Consider the following 18,132-nt stretch of genomic DNA (forward strand, 5'->3'; position numbering starts at 1 on the left):
AGGATTCGAACCAACAAAACACTGGGCCGCCTGCAGCGGAGCACGCGAACTTAACCACTAGGCCACGGGGCCAGCTCCCCTCCATGCTGTGTATTTTTAAAATGGCATTCCCCTACATCAATTCTGATGAAACTATGGCTAAGAAAATTTGAGTTATGCCTGAGCTTCAAATATCTATGTAATATTTTCAGTTTTCTGATACTTCCTTACTGCCCCCATTCAACCTTGGATTTTCTTTTATTAATTTTCACTCAAAGCTAAATTTACTTATGAAGTACTTTGGAACTCAGTCTTTAATGTCCATTATTATGAAGAAAATAGCCATCCATGTCTTAGGGATATAAGAGAAAGATGTAAGAGATGGAGCCCAGACTCAGGGAGCAGAAGCTCACTGGAGCCCACCAACCATTTCCTGTCTGTGAGGCCCTGGGTAAAGCCCTTGGCATCAGCGTGCCATGCCTGCCTCACCTGAGCCTGCCCAGAGCAGGGGCTGGCGGAAGGACGAATAGAAGGAAACTGGACAGGGACGGGGGATAGAGACCAAACAACAAAGAATGCTGCCAGATGACTAGAAATTTGGGGAGTTCCTAAAAGACAGACAGCAGAGATCACATCAATGAAGAAGTAAAAGCAGGGGCCAGCCCCGTGGCCGAGTGGTTAAGTTCATGTGCTCCGCCTCGATGGCTTCCAAGAGCATTCTGTGCCCCAACCCCATAATCACCAGGGTCAGGTCACATCAAATAGAAGAGGCAGAGGAAGTGGGATTCTCAAATACAGAGATGAGCAGACAACCAAGAATGACCAAACGTTTGTGGAAAATCAACTCGGAAAGAGTGGCACCAAATTTAATTAACAAAAGAACTAATATCCAATGAAAAAGAGTTAATAGAGAAAATAGAGGAAGACTTTAGAATACTGAAAATTATATCTCTGGAGAAATTTAAGGGGACATTTCATCTGTGAAAATGAAACAACTAGAAATCTTAAAAGTTTTAATTTTATCATTAACATTTTTAAAAAAGATAAACTAAATAGCAGAAAGAACTAAAAGGTGATTAAGTGTGCTAGAAATTCAAGCCAAAATTTTACAAGAATACAGTATAAAAAGACAAATAGAAAAATATGAAAGAAAAATTAGAGGAGACTTGAAGGATAGATCTTGGCCAACATTTGTCCAACAGAAGCTCCAGAGGATAGAACAGAAACAATGGAAAATAATAATAACAATAATAAACAAACATTTTCCAGTGCTAAAAGAAGACATAAGCCTTTAGATCGAAAAGATCCAACCAGTGCTTTAAGTGGGACAAAGATATATCATATATCCATGTGATATAGTCATACGGATAAAAGGTACAATATATCAGAAAATGTCTTGACTCTATATGCACAAAATGACAGAGATTTGAAACATGAAGCAAAACCAGAGAAATATAAGGGAAAATCGACAAATTCACAGAAATCAACCAGGTGAATAGGCAAAAGTTAAGTAGGGATCTATTGAAGTGGTTTGCTAATGAGCATAAGAATTTCCTGGGAGCCTTATTAAAAATGCAGATTCCTCCCCCTCCAAACCCAGGTCTGTACCTTTTAGTGGGTGTGAGAACTCACATTTTAATAAGAAGCCCAGGTGATTTTGATATAGGTAGTCTGGAACCATATTGGGACACACATAATCACCAGATTAAATAATACAATTAATAGCTTGATTTAATAGATATATTGAGAACTTTATACCCAAAAGAGAATGATTATTCTTTTGAAATACCAAGGAGTATTCATAAACATGATCTGGTAAGCCAGAAACAAACAAAACCTCAAAAGCTTCCAAAAAACAGAAACCAAACAGGCCAGTCTCTAATCATAATGTAGTAAAATTAAAAATTAACACAGAGAGATAGAAAAAAAAAAAACCCCAAAATAGAGAAAAAAACTTCTTTACTTAGAACATTTGTAGAAATTCTTCTAAATAAATAAAGAGGAGGAAAAAATCCCTAAAATCACAAACCAATAGAAATAAATGAAAATGAAAACACTACGTACGAAGCAAAATTTGTGAGATAAGGACAAAGCGGTATTCAGAGGCAAATTTATAGCCTTAAAATTGCTACATCAGAAAACAAGACTGAAAATAAATGAATTAAACATTTAACTTAAGAAGCCAGGGTTGAGCCGCAGCTGTTTGTCTGTTCGACACAGTCTTGGGCCCAATGGGGGAGACAGAGCCGCAGGACTGTTGAAGCCTGGAAGTCTCCTCTCCTGCCCCCACCTTTGCCACTTTGTGGCATCCCCCTCCCTCCACCCTTTCCCACTCTGATAATCTAGCCATGACTAGCAGAAGCACAGCCAGGCCCAATAGGCAGCCCCAGGCCAGCAAAATATTCCAGTTCAAATTGGTTCTGCTGGGTGAATTGGCAGTGGAGAAGTCTAGCTTGGTATTACGATTTGTCAAAAGGCAGTTCCATGAGTACCAAGAGAGCACCATTGGAGGAAACCTTTGCTCGAGCAAAGACATGGGTAAAGGTACTACAGCGACAGGCTAGTCTTAGCATCATTATTGCCCTGGCAGGGAACAAAGCTGACCTGGCCAACAAGCGCATGGTGGAGTATGAAGAGGCCCAGGTGTATGCAGATGACAACAGCTTATTGTTTATGGAGACCTCAGCCAAGACAGCTACGAACGTGAATGACCTCTTCCTGGCAATAGGTAAGAAGTTGCCAAAGAGTGAACCCCAGAATCCAGGGGGTGCAGCAGGCCGAAGCCAGGGTGTGGATCTCCATGAGCACTCCCAGCAGAACAAGAGCCAGTGTTGTAGCAACTGAGGGGGTGGCTGGCAGCAACCAAGTATGGAGCTAGCACAAGAGCTAAGAAATAACCTTGATCCCCACCCCTTAGCACACAGTCCCTACGGTAACAGCACACTGAGCCCTGGCTCCCAAGCGCTGCCTCCTGATAGCTCCGTCATGGCAGTTTTTAACACTTCAGCAACCAACACCACGTAGCTGTTGCCACTGGCCTCCTACCTCTAATCTGGGACTTGGGGGTCAGATCCCCCAGAACTTACCTTCCAAAACAAACTTTCTTCACTTTGTGTTATAGGTGCAAGACAGTGACCTACTTATCTTTCCTCCTCCTCCCCATTTTTTCAGAAAACATTTTTGTCTCCTGCCCCTTCCCCTTCTGCTTTTGGTCCATCCCTCTTCTTGATCCCCTTTTCCTCCTCTCCCCAGGATAGAGAAGGTGGTGAAGCCAGGAACTCAGGAAGGAGGTTTCCAGTTCAGTCACATTAAGGGCCCTGTGGGAGAGTAAGGCTCAGAGCAAGATGGAGTAAGGAAACATTTTCCTTTTGTTTTTATTTGGTTGGAGTTTCCCATATTTGAAAACACTGCAGTATCCATGAGTTGGCCCGTTGGATGTTTCTGGGTAGAGGTCAGAATGGGAAGGCAAACTCCTAGATACCAGCTGGGAGTTGTGTTGTTAGCTAACTGGGAGGAGGTGGAGATGCAGTGTCATCTGTGACTCCAGAACTCTTCCAAGGCCTAGTTTCCACACCCAGCCTCTTAGGTAGCTTCTCCCCCATAGTGGGGGAGACTCTGGACCCCAGAGTCCTCCAAAGCATCTTCACTGGTTGCCTGCCTCTTTGGCTCTGCTGTGATCTAATCGGAGGAGGAACCAGTTTCTGTCATCCATCCTCTGATTTATACATACGCATTTTTTTCTCTCTGCCCTTTAGATGGCCTCAGCCCCAGCCACCATATTGCCTGCAGTTTGCACTTTAATTGATGGTGGTTCGGCTGGGATACTTGTTTTATGGGGGTTTTGATTGATTAACCTGCCCTCTCACCTCTTCAAATAAATGGAATCCGAGGTATACATGAGGTTTGGGAGGAGCTGTAGAGAACAGGACCAGTGGCAGCTACTCAAGCCCAATCTCCACTGCTAGCTTCCTCCAACTCTGATTCTTAACCTATACTCTTGCCAACCTAGCTCTTGGGTGTAGGTTTGCCCTTCCTGGGGAATTAACTGAGCAACTGGAGAGCGGTCTCAGGATAGCACAGGCCAAGGGAGGGCAACAAGAGGAGCCAGGCCAGGGGGAGGAGTTTTCCATCCTTTCCCAGGTTCACATTCAGTTTGATCCACCCATTACCATGTCTTTTCTACTTCCCTGTAAATAGGTATGATCTTTATTCACACTATACAATCTGTTCTGTCCCCCGCCTCCCATCACGCCCTATTTCTTTTCTCCTTTGTCGGTTTAGTCCCTCCATGCTTATCCCCATCCCCACCACCATGTAACCAGTAGTTTAAGCCATGTACCACTAGGGGCTCTACCACAGGTCTACTTGTGGCCCCCTACAAGGAACATGTTCCACAGGGAACATCTGGCACTGAAGGTCCCTCCAGCTGTCTCACATCACAGAGGACATTGCTCCTTCCTAAATCTCTAGCCACCCTTCATATCCCTCATTAGGTATTTTAGGATGTCTTCGGGAAGCCATCAAGGCAAGAGAGAACTCTAAATTCCTTCTTGTTCCAGCCCAGAGTTTTGGGGAAATTGGGGGAAGTAAGACAGGAAAGGCCCCAGTGACCTAGGATTGGAATCTTTCTGCCCTTTTGGCTTGCGTACCGCCTTCTGTCCCAGAGCAGCTGAGAAATCCATGAAGCTGAGATTCTGAAGGACACTGCGTGGGTTCTTCCACTTAGGCCTCAATTCCCTTCCTTTTCCAGGGGCAGCCTTAGTTCCTGTGGCCCTGAAACGCACACACATTTTCCCCTTCCTTTCCCGGCACCCACTAGCCCCTACAAGTACCCAAGGCATTCTTATCAGCGGAAGAACTGGGATCACTGCTCTCTTAAGTCTCTTAGAAATGGAGCTCTTTCTCTGTGCAGCCTGCCCCGTGGAGCAGGAGTGAAGATGTTTCGTTGCCTTGGGGCTGGGAAACCACTTCTCCGGCTTCTTCTTGCCTCCCCACCCCCCATAGGAACAGGCTTGGCCTTAGCTTCTGGGCCTATCTGCTGCCTTCCTTCTACTTCCTACCAGCTCGTCTGCTTTCCTTTGAGCTCCACTGGGCTTGGGGATCTTAGTTTTTATTTCCCAGCTCTTCATTTTTTTCTTCAGATCATTTTTTTAAAGAGGGGGGTGTCTTTTTTTTGTTTTTGCTTTTAAGAAAGCATTTGCCTTTTTTGCCCTTTCTTCCTCTCCCAACATAACAATTGTGGTAACAGAATGCGACTGCTGATTTAGCGATGTATGTAATGTAAGTAAAAAAGGAAAAAAAAAAGAAAAGTGGAAAAAAAAAAGATGCCAGGTTATGCGGTACGGGGGTAGAGAACCAAAGCAATAAATTAAACCAAAAAGTTTAGGGAAGGAATCAAGATAAAAGAAATGAACAGAAATAGAAAACAATGAAAAAATGAATGAATGACACAATAAAGTACACATGCTCAACTAAAAATTGGGCATGCTTTGGCTGGGTGGTAGAGAGCTTTTCATATTTTACTCAGTTTACTTCCTGTGTGTGTGTGTGCGTGCGTGTGTGTGTGTGTGTGTGTGAGGAAGACTGGCCCTGAGCCAACATCTGTTGTCAATCTTCCTCTTTTTTTTTCCTCCACAAAGCCCCAGCACACAGTTGTATCTCCTAGTTGTAAGTCTCTCTGGCTCTTCTATGTGGGATGCCACCACAGCCTGGCTTGATGAGCGGGCTGTAGGTCCACACCCAGGATGCGAACCAATGAACTGTGGGCTGCCAAAGTGGAGCACATGAACTTAACCACTCGGCCAGGGGGCTAGCCCCTCAGTTTACTTCTTAATTGTTCGAATCTCTTCTAATGAGAAAGCACTCATGTATTTGATGTTCTATAAAATGATACAAAAAATGTGAAAATACCTAAGAAATTCTACATAGGCTATAAATGCAAGAAATAAAAAAGATTATTTATTCCAATATTGATTCCGAGGCCATTCTTTATTTTCATTGAAATTGAAAAAGATACTTCAGGAAGGTAGATACCATCCAGTATCTTCACTTACAGAAGTGCTCCACTGGGTGGAAGGATCACTACATCTCTCACTTCTGGACCTGCATTTCATGAGCATTTAGTGCTTGTTCAGCATCACTCCACATGAATCATTCATGCTTACCACTGAATTATTCCTGCTCAGCCGGCCTTGTGCTGTCTGACCCACCTGCCTAGGGCCCTGCCTAACGCCATCAGCCAGGCAGCCCTTTGGTCTGAGCTGTCCAACTGGGCATCTCTCGGTGCATTCAGGACACCATGCCCCTGATGGTTCTGGGTACAAAAGGGACTAATTTAAGCGCCACTGGGAAGGAGAAAGACTTCTTCCTCTTCTTGTCAGGAACTGACAAAGCTTTCATTGTCTACACCAGAAGTTGCAAGCTCGTGGTCTAAAGACCAAATCTGGCCAGCAGGCATATTTTGTTTCGTCCATAGAAAATTGTGAATTAGTTACCAATATAAAAAAACTGGGAGAAATCAAACATAAACCCAGATACTTGGCTTCTCTTAAAACCAGAATGCCTGGCACTGCCGGGTCCCTATTTCCACACAATGACAGTCAGCCGAGCTGTGTACAGACTGTTCCCTACACCCTGACCAGTCCCTGCCATGCCCTGACAGCTGAGCCAAGTGCTGTCCTTGTCACCCACCTGCCTTGCTCATGTCAATTGAAACATTCATTTTAATTAACACCATGTGCCAGAAATCCCAATATTTCAGAATCCAAACTACATCTCCCAAATTGACTGTTCCACCTCAAGCAGCACAAAAATTGTCAGATTATATGTCGCGATTCATAGTTTGGAAAATGCTGTCACCATAATTATAACTTAGTGATGTGATGACTGAACTCAGTTATGTGGGCGGGCCAGGGTGCTTGTCAACACCTATACCACTGCCTCCTTCAATGATTCAATTAATTATTCAATTCAATTCAATTATTCTTAACAAAAATATATCTGCAGACTAACTCTATGGTAGGCCCTCTTTGAGGGACCAGAGACACAGCAGGCAATGAGATGGTGCACATCTCCGCTATTACAAAGTTCAGACCTGGGGTGGACAAAAGGTGTTTCATGCCCTAAACGTGTAACTTGCAAAGGACCTACAGAACTAGTCCTTGGATGAGTAGTGGCTCCATGAACAATTATGTATCCTCTACTCCTGTGGATTTTGCAATATAGGCATACTTTGTTCTATTGTACTTTACAGATAATTGCATTTTTTACAAATTGAAGGTTTGTGGCAACCCTGCGTTGAGCAAGTCTATCGGCGTCATTTTTCTAAGAGCATTTGCTCACTTCATGTCTCTGTCACATTTGGGTAATTCTCACAATATTTCAAACTTTTTCATTATTATTATATTTGTTTTGGTGATCTGTGATCAGTGATCTTTGATGTTACTACTGTAATTGTTCTGGGCCGCCATGAACCATGTCCATATAAGACAGCGAATTTAATCTATAAATGTTGTGTGTGTTCTGAGTGCTCCACTGATCAGCCGTTCCCCCATCTCTCTCCCTCTCCTCAGGCCTCCCTATTCCCTGACACACAACAATACTGAAATTAGGCTAATTAATAACCTTGGAATGGCCTCTAAATGTTCAAGTCGCACATCCCTCACTTTAACCCAAAAGCTAGAAATGATTAACTTAGTGAGGAAGGCATGTCGAAGGCTGAGACAGGCTGGAAGCTGGGCCTCTTGTGCCAAACGGTTAGCCAAGCTGGGAATGGAATGAAAGGAAAAGTTCTTGAAGGAAATTAAAAGTGCTACTCCAGTGAACACACAAATGATAAAGAAAGTGAAACAGCCTTATTGCTGACATGGGGAAAGTTTTAGTGGTCCAGATGGAAGATCAAACCAGCCACAACATTCCCTTAAGCCAAAGCCTAATCCAGAGCAAGGCCCTAACTCTCTTCAGTTCTATGAAGGCTGCGAGAGCTGAGGAAGCTGCAGAAGAAAAGTCTGAAGCTAGCAGAGGTTGTTTTATGAGGTTTAAGGAGAGAAGCGGTCTCCGTAACATAAAAGCACAAGGTGAAGTGGCAAGGGCTGATGTAGAAGCTGCAGCAAGTTATCTAGAAGATCTAGCTGAGATAATTAATGACAGATTAAACAACAGATTCTCAATGTAGATGAAATAGCCTTCTACTGGAAGAAGATGCCACCTAGGACTTTCATAGCTAGAGAGGAGAAGTCAACGCCTGGTTTCAAAGCTTCAAAGGACAGGCTGACTCTCTTGTTAGGGGTAATGCAGCTGGTGACGAAGTTGAAGCCAATGCTCATTTATCATTCTGAAAATCCTAGGGCCCTTAAGAATTGTGCTAAATCGACTCTGCCTGTGCTCTATAAGTGGAACAACAAAGCCTGAATGGCAACTCATCTGTTTACCACATGGTTCACTGAATATTTTAAGCCTGCTGTTGAGACCTACTGCTCAGAAAAGGATTTCTTTCAAAATCTTACTGCTCGTTAACAATACACCTGGTCACCCAAGAGCTCTGATGGAGATGTAAAATGAGATTAACGTTGCTTTCATGCCTGCTAATGCAACATCCATTCTGCAGTACATGGACCAAGGAGTAATTTTGACTTTTGAGTCTTATTATTTAAGAAATACATTTCATAAGGCTATAGCTGCCATAGATAGTAATTCCTCTCATGAATCTGGGCAAAGTAAGTCAAAAACTTTTTCTAAAGGATTCACCATTCTAGATGCCATTAAGAACTTTTGTGATTCATGGGAAGAGGTCAAAACACCAACATTAACAGGAGTTTGGAAGAAGTGATCCCAACCCTTATGGATGACATTGAGGGTTTCAAGACTTCAGTGGAAGAAGTAACTGGAGATGTGGCAGAAACAGCAAGAGAACTAGAATTAGAAGTGGAGCCTGGAGAGGTGACTGAATGGCTGCACTCTCATGATAAAACTAACAGATGAGGAGTTGCTTCTTATGGATGAGCAAAGAAAGTGGTTTCTTGAGATGGAATCTACTCCTGGTGAAGATGCTGTGAAGATTGTGGAAATGACAATAAAGGACTTAGAATATGACATAAACTTAGTTGATAAAGCAGCAGCAGGGTTTGAGAGGACTGACTCCAATTTTGAAAGAAGTTCTGCTGTGGGTAAAATGCTATCAAACAGCATCACACACTACAGAGAAATCATTCGTGAAAGGAAGAGTCAATCAACGTGGCAAACTTCATTGCCTTATTTTTAAAAATTGCCACAGCCACCCCAACCTTCAGTAACAACCACCCTCAGCAGTCAGCAGCCATCAACACTGAGGCAAGACCCTCCACCAGCAGAAAGATTACGACTCACTGCAGGCCCAGATGAAGATTAGCATTTTTTAGCAATGCTAATGTTTTTAGCAATGCTAAAAATTAGCATTTTTAGCAATGTACATACATTGCTTTTTACATTGTCTTTTTAGACACAACGCTATGCAAACTTAACAGGCTACAGTATAGTGAAACATAATTTTTATAAGCACTGGGGAACCAAAATATTTGTGTTACTTGCTTTATTACCATTTTAGTTTTATTGCGGTGGTCTGGAACCAAACCTGCAGTCTCTCCGAGGTATACCTGTATGGCAAGACCTATAATCTCCACCTCGGATTTATGATTTCAGAGCTGACAGGCACAAGAAATACCGAATCTACCCCTTCTTGTCATAGGGAAGGAAATGGGGGCTCCAAAAGAGTGACTTAGCCAAGGTCCCACAGAGTTTACGAAAAAGCCCAAACTATCCTCTCCAGGCTTGCTGAGGCTGTCACTTGCTCTTTCTACTCCCTAAAACAGAAGTCACAAACTCCAGCATCTTCAGAAGATGTAATGTAGAGTCAAATGGCAATGTGAGTTTCTGTCACACCATAGGGAGTGGTGGAGACCAGGGTCAGCTGGAGGGGGCACACTCAGGATAAGTCTTCTAATTCAAAACAGAACAGCAACAACGATGACCACAGCACAACATCAGGCCAGCCAACAAAATACATCTGTGAGCCGAAGTTGGCCCTTGCTGTCATGGGTCCAGACCCTTCCCTTTGGCCACCTTCTCTTCCCTTCTTCACTATGTTCCTAACCTTATCTTGAATTTGAGCATAATTTTTTCAAGTCATAACTAACTCTCCTACATGCTCCTATTTTCTCTGGATTGTTTTTTCTCAAGTTTGAGACATATTTTGAATGTAACCAAAGTGAGAAAAACCATATATGAAGGGTGTATATTCATTTTCTTAATATAATAATACAAAATTAATTTTCTATTCATCTAAAATTCATCTCTTTAAATAGTCAAAAACCTAAATAAAATAATTTTATATAAAAATATTTCTAGGGGCCGGCCTGGTGGTACAGTGGTTAAGTGCGCACATTTCACTTCAGCGGCCTGGGGTTCACCAGTTTGGATCCTGGGTGCGGACACGGCACTGCTTGGCAAGCCATGCTGTGGTAGGCATCCCACGTATAAAGTGGAGGAAGACGGGCATGGATGTTAGCTCAGGGCCAGTCTTCCTCAGCAAAAAGAGGAGGATTGGCAGCAGTTAGCTCAGGGCTAATCTTCCTCAAAAAAAAAAAAGTTTCTAAAATATATTGACTACCTTATCTTCCCAAAAAAGTATGCAGGATATAATTTAGCCTTTTCTTGATACTAATGGTCAATATTCTGGATAGAAATCGATCTGTAATACAGAAGATGTTGTCAGGAGCTATTGCGCTTTTGTATCTTTCATTTACTATTTTAAGTGACATCCTCTTCCACCCGAGTTTCCAGAAGTGTAGGGTACGGTTTTGAAGACAAGGGCAGAGCCCCCTTCCATCCCTTTCTGGCTTTTGTGAATCTCTGGGGATTTTTGTTTTATTTATTTATTTATTTTTGAGGAAGATTAGCCCTGAGTTAACATCCACCACCAATCCTCTTCTTTCTGCTGAGGAAGACTGGCCCTGAGCTAACATCCATGCTCATCTTCCTCTACTTTATATGTGGGACGCCTGCCACAGCATGGCTTGATGAGAGGTGCCATGTCTGCACCCGGGATCCAAACCTGCAAACTCAGGGCGGCCGAAATGGAACTTGCGAACTTAACCACTACACCACCAGGCTGGCCCCTGTTTTTTTAATTTTTTTTACTGTTATCTTAATTTTGCATAACGTAGAAGAGATTTTAACTTTGAATTTTTAAATTTCTTTCTTTTATAGTCCCCAAATCCAAGCCACAAAGTCCAAATTATCTCCAAAACCTTCCTTCCATTTGAGATAGACTCTAATCTTCATGCTTTCTGATTCAGAATCACTGGAAATTCTTCTGTGAACAACTCCTCCCACACCTCCTATATAGAAACTCTGTTTGCTTTTGCTTAAAAATTAGACCTAAAATATGCATTTTAAATAAATATCCTTAGTGATTCTTGTGCATATCAAACTTTGAGATCCACAGCTCTATCTTTTCCTTATAACTGTGGTTCTCAAACATTGCTGCAAATTATACTCACATGGGGCACTTAAAAAAAGAACCATGCCTGAACCCAAACCCAGGATCAGAATCAGAACCTCTGGGTGGCAGCACCTGGACATTTGTGTTTATTTATTAGTTTTTTACTTTTTATTTTGAGCTAATTGTAGATTTCAAATGCCACTTGTAAGAAACAATACAGGGAGATACCAGGTACCCTGCATCCAGTTTCTCCCGATGGTAACATCTTGCATGACCATAGCACAACAGCACCATCAGGAAACTCACATCAGTACAATCCCACTAAGCTTTTTAAACTAGGTCCCCTTTTTTACTTCTCTCTCTTTCTTCCTTTGCTGATGTTTAGCTCTGTTGAAGCAGCTTATCTTTTTCTTAATGTGGCAGCTTTTTAAAAATGTTTTATTTTGAAAAAATGTACAACTCATAGAAAACTTATCAGAATAGTATAATAGAAGGGTATAACGAATGCCCAAACACCCTTTACCTACATTCACCAATTCTTCTATCAGTTCTCAGAAAACCTGAGAACAAGGACCTTCTCTTATATAACCACAATATAATTATTGAATTCAGGAAATTTAACATCAACATCAATATATTATTATCTAGTATAGGTAATTTTCAAATTTTGCTAATTTCCCAAAACCTTCCTCAAATTTATAGCAATCTCGCCGGCTCCCCAAGGACCTCACATCGCATTACTGCAGGATCTCGTTAGCCTCCTATAATCTGGAATAGCCTTTCTCTGTCTCTCATACCACTGACATTTTTGAAGACTGCAAGCCAGTTCTTTTGCAGACTGTCCCTCAGTTTGGCTTTATCTGGTTGTTTCCTCACTGGATTTCATTTTTGAAAAATATTTTTCGCCAACCTTCCCAGCTACGGGGTCACTGGGGAGATATCTGGCAGAGGAGAGATCTTCTCGATCATTGTTTAAAACACTTAAGCACAGCTGATGGATAAGCATCTCTGAATACCTTGCTCCCAGGCACAACATCAATAACATTCACAACAGACTGCGCCCCTACAGAGAGATGGGCGCTTTCGGAAGCAAAATCAGGTCAGCACAGTTCCCAGGCTGTGACTGCTAATTTCGAGGAACAAGGAGTCATGGGGTCTGGGTTTCCAGTCTGGGCTTCTGTGAGGCCTGGGTGAGCAACATCATTTCTCTATTCCTCAGTTTCCTCAAACTATAAAATGGGAATGAAAATACCTAGCACCTAACTCACAGGGTTAATGCAGAGATGGATGTTATACACTCCATATGGTACTCAGCACTTAGTAAGTGCTAATTTAACATGAGCTTTTACTATCACTAAAGGAAAATAATGTCATTAAGTCAAATCTCTCATGTGTTGTTTTAAACATTCTCGTGGGTGGGCAGAGGCATTTTGTTAAAGCCAAATCCTGTTGTTATCTGTGTCATTTTCCCAGGAGTAAATGAAGAACGCCTTGTGGTGTCTAGCCTATGGCCCGGCTGCTTGGCTATGGAAAAGACCCAGTCGCTGTTGGGATGCTAAAAATCGATCTTACCATTACGTCCTGAATAGTTAAGAGGATCCTTTCTTTGTCCGTCCTGCTTGCAGGGTCAGGGTGTCCATGTGCATTCAGAAGGGAGAAATTAAAATCACGGGGCGTGGTGCTGCTGGGAGATTTGGTCTCCTAGGGACAAGCAGAGAGAACTGGGCGTGGTAAAAGCTACTTCTGTCCCTGAAGATGCGCTGGGTCCTCGTTCTCTCCACTGGTCTCCAAGCCCCTCATCTCTCTCCTCGTTGAGTCAGTCTCTGCTCTCGCTCCCAAAGCTGATCTGATCAAACTCATCCCTGATTTGCCAACACCGCTGCAGGAACACAGCCATAAGTGGACCAGGACTCAAACTCAGGCCGCCAACAACCTAAACAGTGCTCTGAGCCACTGAGTGCAGATGGTCGAGTGAATACGGGTGTGGCGATGGCCACGGGACGTTGTTGAGTAAAAAAGGTGGGGGGTTATCAAGTAGCCCGGATGGTATCATCCCATTTACGTGAAAATAACAATAGAAAATAAAGAAAAAAAGGTACTCACTCAAAGGTTCTTTCTATGGTAATTCAAAACAGCAGAAGTACCCAAGCAATGGAACTGCTCTAAAAACAATCCCTCATTTTTTAAGTCTTATCACTGAAATTAGTGAAGGACAAACAAAGGGATCTGCTGGGGAGCCCTGCAGGGGACAGGGTGGGGCGGGCTGTTCCACTCGGGGATGCTTGGCCAGTGACGGCACAACCGCCTAACTACACAGTAACGACACACGGGCAAGCTGTCACACAGCAGAGTCCACATGTGGCAGACCTGCTGGTGGCACACAGGGTGTGATAGGTCTTTAGTTGTTTACACGTGTCAGCCAGTAACAATGACTTTAAAACACTGAATCGTCATTGTGGGCAAATATCCAGTTCACCGCATTGTAGGATCCATACAATGGAAAGAAAAACTCAGAAGGCATTCTAGAAGATGTGGGGTGGTCAAGTCTTCCCATCACCTGTTATGCTCTCGGGGACTAATGAGATAACTAAACTTGAGAAATCTCACTCACTGGGAATGGGGCAGGACCGGAACACTCCAGATCAACTATCTCCTCTTGGATATAATTAATACATGCATATCATGAATAGAATCAATATATGCAATTTTTAGTCTGGATGGTTATATACCCACCTATTCTCAGTGGTGATCTCTGGGGAGTGGGATTATGAAAGGACTTTTGTTTTCTGTTTATCATTTGAATTTTTTATACTGATGGAACATTATGAGGGAAAAGGGCTATCTTAACGAAGAGAAAACATGGACACTTTGTTTCATTCCTGATACTTAGAATGGAATGGATAGCATTTAAATGGAGCCTCATCATCCATTACAACACAGAGCCCAAGGAAAGCCAACAGGACTAAGGCCTGGCACTTTGGCAGAACTCTCTGGACAGAGGCGCCCTCCTTTCCCTGGAGTTGCTGAGCTGCTCAAAATCCTACGATGGCTTCCCTTCCGACTCAGAGCAGAATCTCTCCTCTTACCATAGCCTCAAAGCCCTCCACTGTCTCAGCCAGGACTACCTCTCCGGCCTCACCTCCTCTCCCTTTCCCCCTTGCTCACTCAGCTCCTGCCACACCAGCCTCCTGCTGTCCTCATGTCTCAGGGCCTCTGCGCCTGCTGCACCCTGCGCCTGGAATGCTCTTCTCCACAGGGCTCCTCCCTCTCCTCCTTCAGGCCCCTCCTCACAGCACCTTATCAAGGGAAGCTCCCACCCTCCCACCTAACACCGCAGGCCCTGCCCGTGTCTCTCCAGCCTCTCACTCTGCTGTAGTTCTCGTATAAGCCCCATCGCCTGCTGGCATATTATATACTTATTTATTGTTTATTCTATCTTCAGTGTCTAGAACAGTGGGACTCATGGTGGGGACCGTGGCACACTGGAGCGCACACACTTGTCTAAGGGTATGGCTGTTCCTCAGCTCCAGTCGTTGCTGTCATATAAGAATGTGGTTCCCAAATCTTCCGATTTTTCAAAGGAAGCCCCAAATTCAGATTTTGACATGGAGTCTCCTGATTCTTAAACGTCAGCTAGCAATTCACACCTTTTAAAAGCACTGTGCAAGTGAGCAGGGTGGAGGCCAACAGAACACGTCTGCAGCATACGGTTGTGTGAACTCAGAGCTGCCAAGAAATTGAAGTTCACTAAGGATGTGACTGAAGGTGAGAAGGCTGGTGTGTTTCCACAGCAAAGGTCAGATGAAAAGCACACGTGCAGACGCGCACTTCCTTTTGCTCCATTTCAAGCTGCTCTTACAAACAGTTTGAGGTGGCTGAGTATATTTAGCCACGCGCTTTTTTTCTTTCCCGGTTCAGATTGTATCTCTTAAGGCTTCTGCCTCTGCCGAAAACTGGCGTTGTTATTTTACTCTTTCACTTAGCAGGAAAATAACTCCAAGGGGAAATTGACTGTGAAGCCTTACGGAGTGCCCCCTCAAGATGGGGAGAAAAGGGAAAGAAAGAAATACAATCAAGTACTCATAGTGGAGAAAATTAAGCGCTGGTGGAGCGGGCGATGTTGATGTGGAGCACGCGCACACAGGAATGCTAATGGAGCTTAATAGCTGTGAGGAACAGGCTGCCTCGTGTTGCAGGGAGCTTGGGAGCTTGCAAGCTTGCAAAGGAAGGAATAGATGTTCTTTTAACAGGAGGTGCCAAATGCTTGGCCAAAGGGGAAGAAGGAACTACCATGCCTCTTGCTTGAAGGGTAGCATGGGGAGCACGCAGTCTAGGACATGGGGCGGGGCTGGGACTATAACAGACTGAATTTGGCTAAAAGACAGCCTCCCAAACCAAGAGAAACTCATGACCGTTTGCCCTGACTGATCCTGAGCAGGGGGTGGTGTGGTTGATTCAAAGCTCTGTGTGTGTGTGTGTTGCGTTGGAGGTAGGTGTTAGAGGCGATCAAGTCCACAATTTTGCTTACTGTAAAATCCCATTTCCCTAGACTATTTAGGGAGACAAGGACATTGGGTCATTCCATACAAAAGGACTTTTTTTTTTTCCAGGAAGACAAACACTTCCAATTAAGTTTCAGACCTTCTGCAGACGGGATGTGAAATAAAGTGATCCCTTGCTCCTTAACTGCCCTTCCTTTATGAGCAAAGACGGAACCAGCAACACGCAACACTGATCAGAGGAATGTTTCCTGGACAACATTCTCAGTGCCTTTATGCGTCATTTTCATTTCCTGAGAGCACGTTTTGGTACAGAAGCGACATGCGGAAGCAAGTTCTGTCCTTCTGGTGAGGCTACTGAATCTTCAGCCCGGGCCCACAGCTGAACGAAGGCATTCCGGCAAACGGGGCAGGGACTGGCTTGGCAACTGACTTTGACCTGCCACCTCTCGATAATTTTGCTCCAGCTTAACCATGGAGATGATCTAACTCACTCATTCTACTTATAAAAGTGATGCCCTTGGAATAAGATCTATCTACCCACCTCACCCCAGCCTGCACCCCCACCAGCGCCCAGGTCACTGTGCACTGCCTGATCTGCCCCCACCTCTCCAACCTCACTTCACCTTACACTCCCCCTTGCTCACTCTGTGCCTGCATCATGCCCCTTGAACAAGCCCAGCCTCACGTCATCTGTGCTTGCTGTTCCCTCTGCCTGGAAGGCTGTTCCCACTGCTTGTTGATAAGCAGGCTCCTTCTTATCCATGAGGTTTCAGCTGAACTGTCAAACCTGAGAGAAGCGTTCCTTCCTTCTCTACCCTAATGTTGCCCTCTCTCCCACACCACCCACTGTCCCATCTCCCACTTCTGTTTTCTTCATAGAACATATATCAAGGCCTGAAATTATCTCATCATTTATTTCTTGGTTTTATTCTTTCTTTTTCCTTTTCTTCTCTATCATCCCTCTCCCCCTGGAGTGTCAGTGGCTGAGGAATAGGCCCTCGTCAGTTCTGTTCAGTTCTGTGTCTCTGGCGCCTGGGATGGAGCCTGATGCTGGAAGGCAGGTGCCTGGCAAATGCTCGTGGAACAGAAGGCTGGGATGTACTGCTGAGGTTCCAAGGATTTCAGAAAAGAAGTGACAGTTTGAGGAAGAGGAGTGAAACACCCTGCTCATCGCCTCGCCGGCTGCGGGACGGCCGCGCCCTCCGAGCCACAGCTGCACAGGGCCTCTGGGTGTTTCTGTGTGTGGCTTCTGCTGCCCCAGGGGGCGATATTCAAAATATTTAACAACAGGTGCATGCGTACAGGTGCAGACAGGCTGAGCATCAGCTCTGCCTACTTACCCTCACCGCCTTGCCCCTCACACTCCTTCTTAGCTTTTAGGACCCAGGCAAATATCACTGTCTCCAGGAAGCCTTCCTGGATACTCTCCTTCCTGGTCCCCCCACGCCTTGCCCATCTCTCAGCTCCCTCTGGAGGTAGAGGGATTGTATGCTGTTGCGTCTTTCAGGTCAGATACCAGCCTTACTGACCTCTGGACACCGGGTGCCTAGCAGAGCATGTAGCACATGGTTTGTGTGCTCCTTGAAGTGTGGGAAATGAATGCAAGAGAGAAGGAGAGCAGGGGCATGGGTGACGGAAGAAATACACAACTGTTAGAAAGCGCCCCCCAGAGCCGCTGTGGCACTGGGCTGAGGCCCATCCTACCTGTGGATGATCCCCAGAAGCATCTTTTGCCTTGAGAGTCACGTCCTCACACGGCTCAAAATCTTCAGAATAGTCTAGAGGAGGTTCGATGTGGAGCCGCGGGCCCGCTTCTGTTCTGATCTGCACGGATTTCTGTACACAAAGATTCAGACCGTTTCAGACAGGCTTCTTCTGAGGAGCGAGCATGTTAGGGGTTGACCGCAAGGTGGTACCTCTGTCAATGACAGCAGCTGTGTCCTGATACACGCTGGCGCCCCCCATCCTCTCGTGCAGGCCAGCCCTATGGGTCATGCCACCTCTGTTCAAAAGTTTTTACTGGTTCCTACTCTCCAGGATGTGCTCAGTAGAATTTTTTAGTAACTTTTTGGTTTGAAATAACTTAATATGCCCCTCCACTGCCGCCCCCTTCCACCCACCTTTGGGGCCATGGAAAGGGTATGTGGTCATGGGGCCTCTCTTCCTCCTAGCATT

General features: G+C 44.5%; 1 protein-coding gene and 1 pseudogene across 22 annotated transcripts in view; one reads left to right on the top strand and one right to left on the bottom strand.

Annotated features, from left to right (window-relative positions):
- The window catches only part of KATNIP (katanin interacting protein), a 202,902-nt gene that overhangs the window by 110,307 nt on the left and 74,463 nt on the right, over positions 1 to 18,132 (bottom strand). For 12 of the 22 annotated variants that reach the window (XR_011424298.1, XR_011424297.1, XM_070230860.1 and 9 more), the window contains one exon: positions 17,662 to 17,793. The exons of 4 other annotated variants lie outside the window; for them this stretch is intronic. Coding sequence is in view for 16 of the 18 variants with exons in the window: in XM_070230860.1 (XP_070086961.1) it covers positions 17,662 to 17,793 (132 nt within the window). In the remaining 2 variants the exon portion in view is untranslated. Of the gene's footprint in view, positions 1 to 13,027; positions 13,157 to 17,661; positions 17,794 to 18,132 lie in introns of all 22 variants that reach the window. 6 more of the 22 variants (XM_070230862.1, XM_070230855.1, XM_023616078.2 and 3 more) reach the window with 1 other exon arrangement.
- On the top strand, positions 2,292 to 2,948 carry LOC138916996 (ras-related protein Rab-5B pseudogene; annotated as a pseudogene).

The sequence above is a fragment of the Equus caballus genome, chromosome 13, assembly GCF_041296265.1.
Source record: "Equus caballus isolate H_3958 breed thoroughbred chromosome 13, TB-T2T, whole genome shotgun sequence".
In the NCBI taxonomy this organism is placed as follows: Eukaryota; Metazoa; Chordata; class Mammalia; order Perissodactyla; family Equidae; genus Equus; species Equus caballus.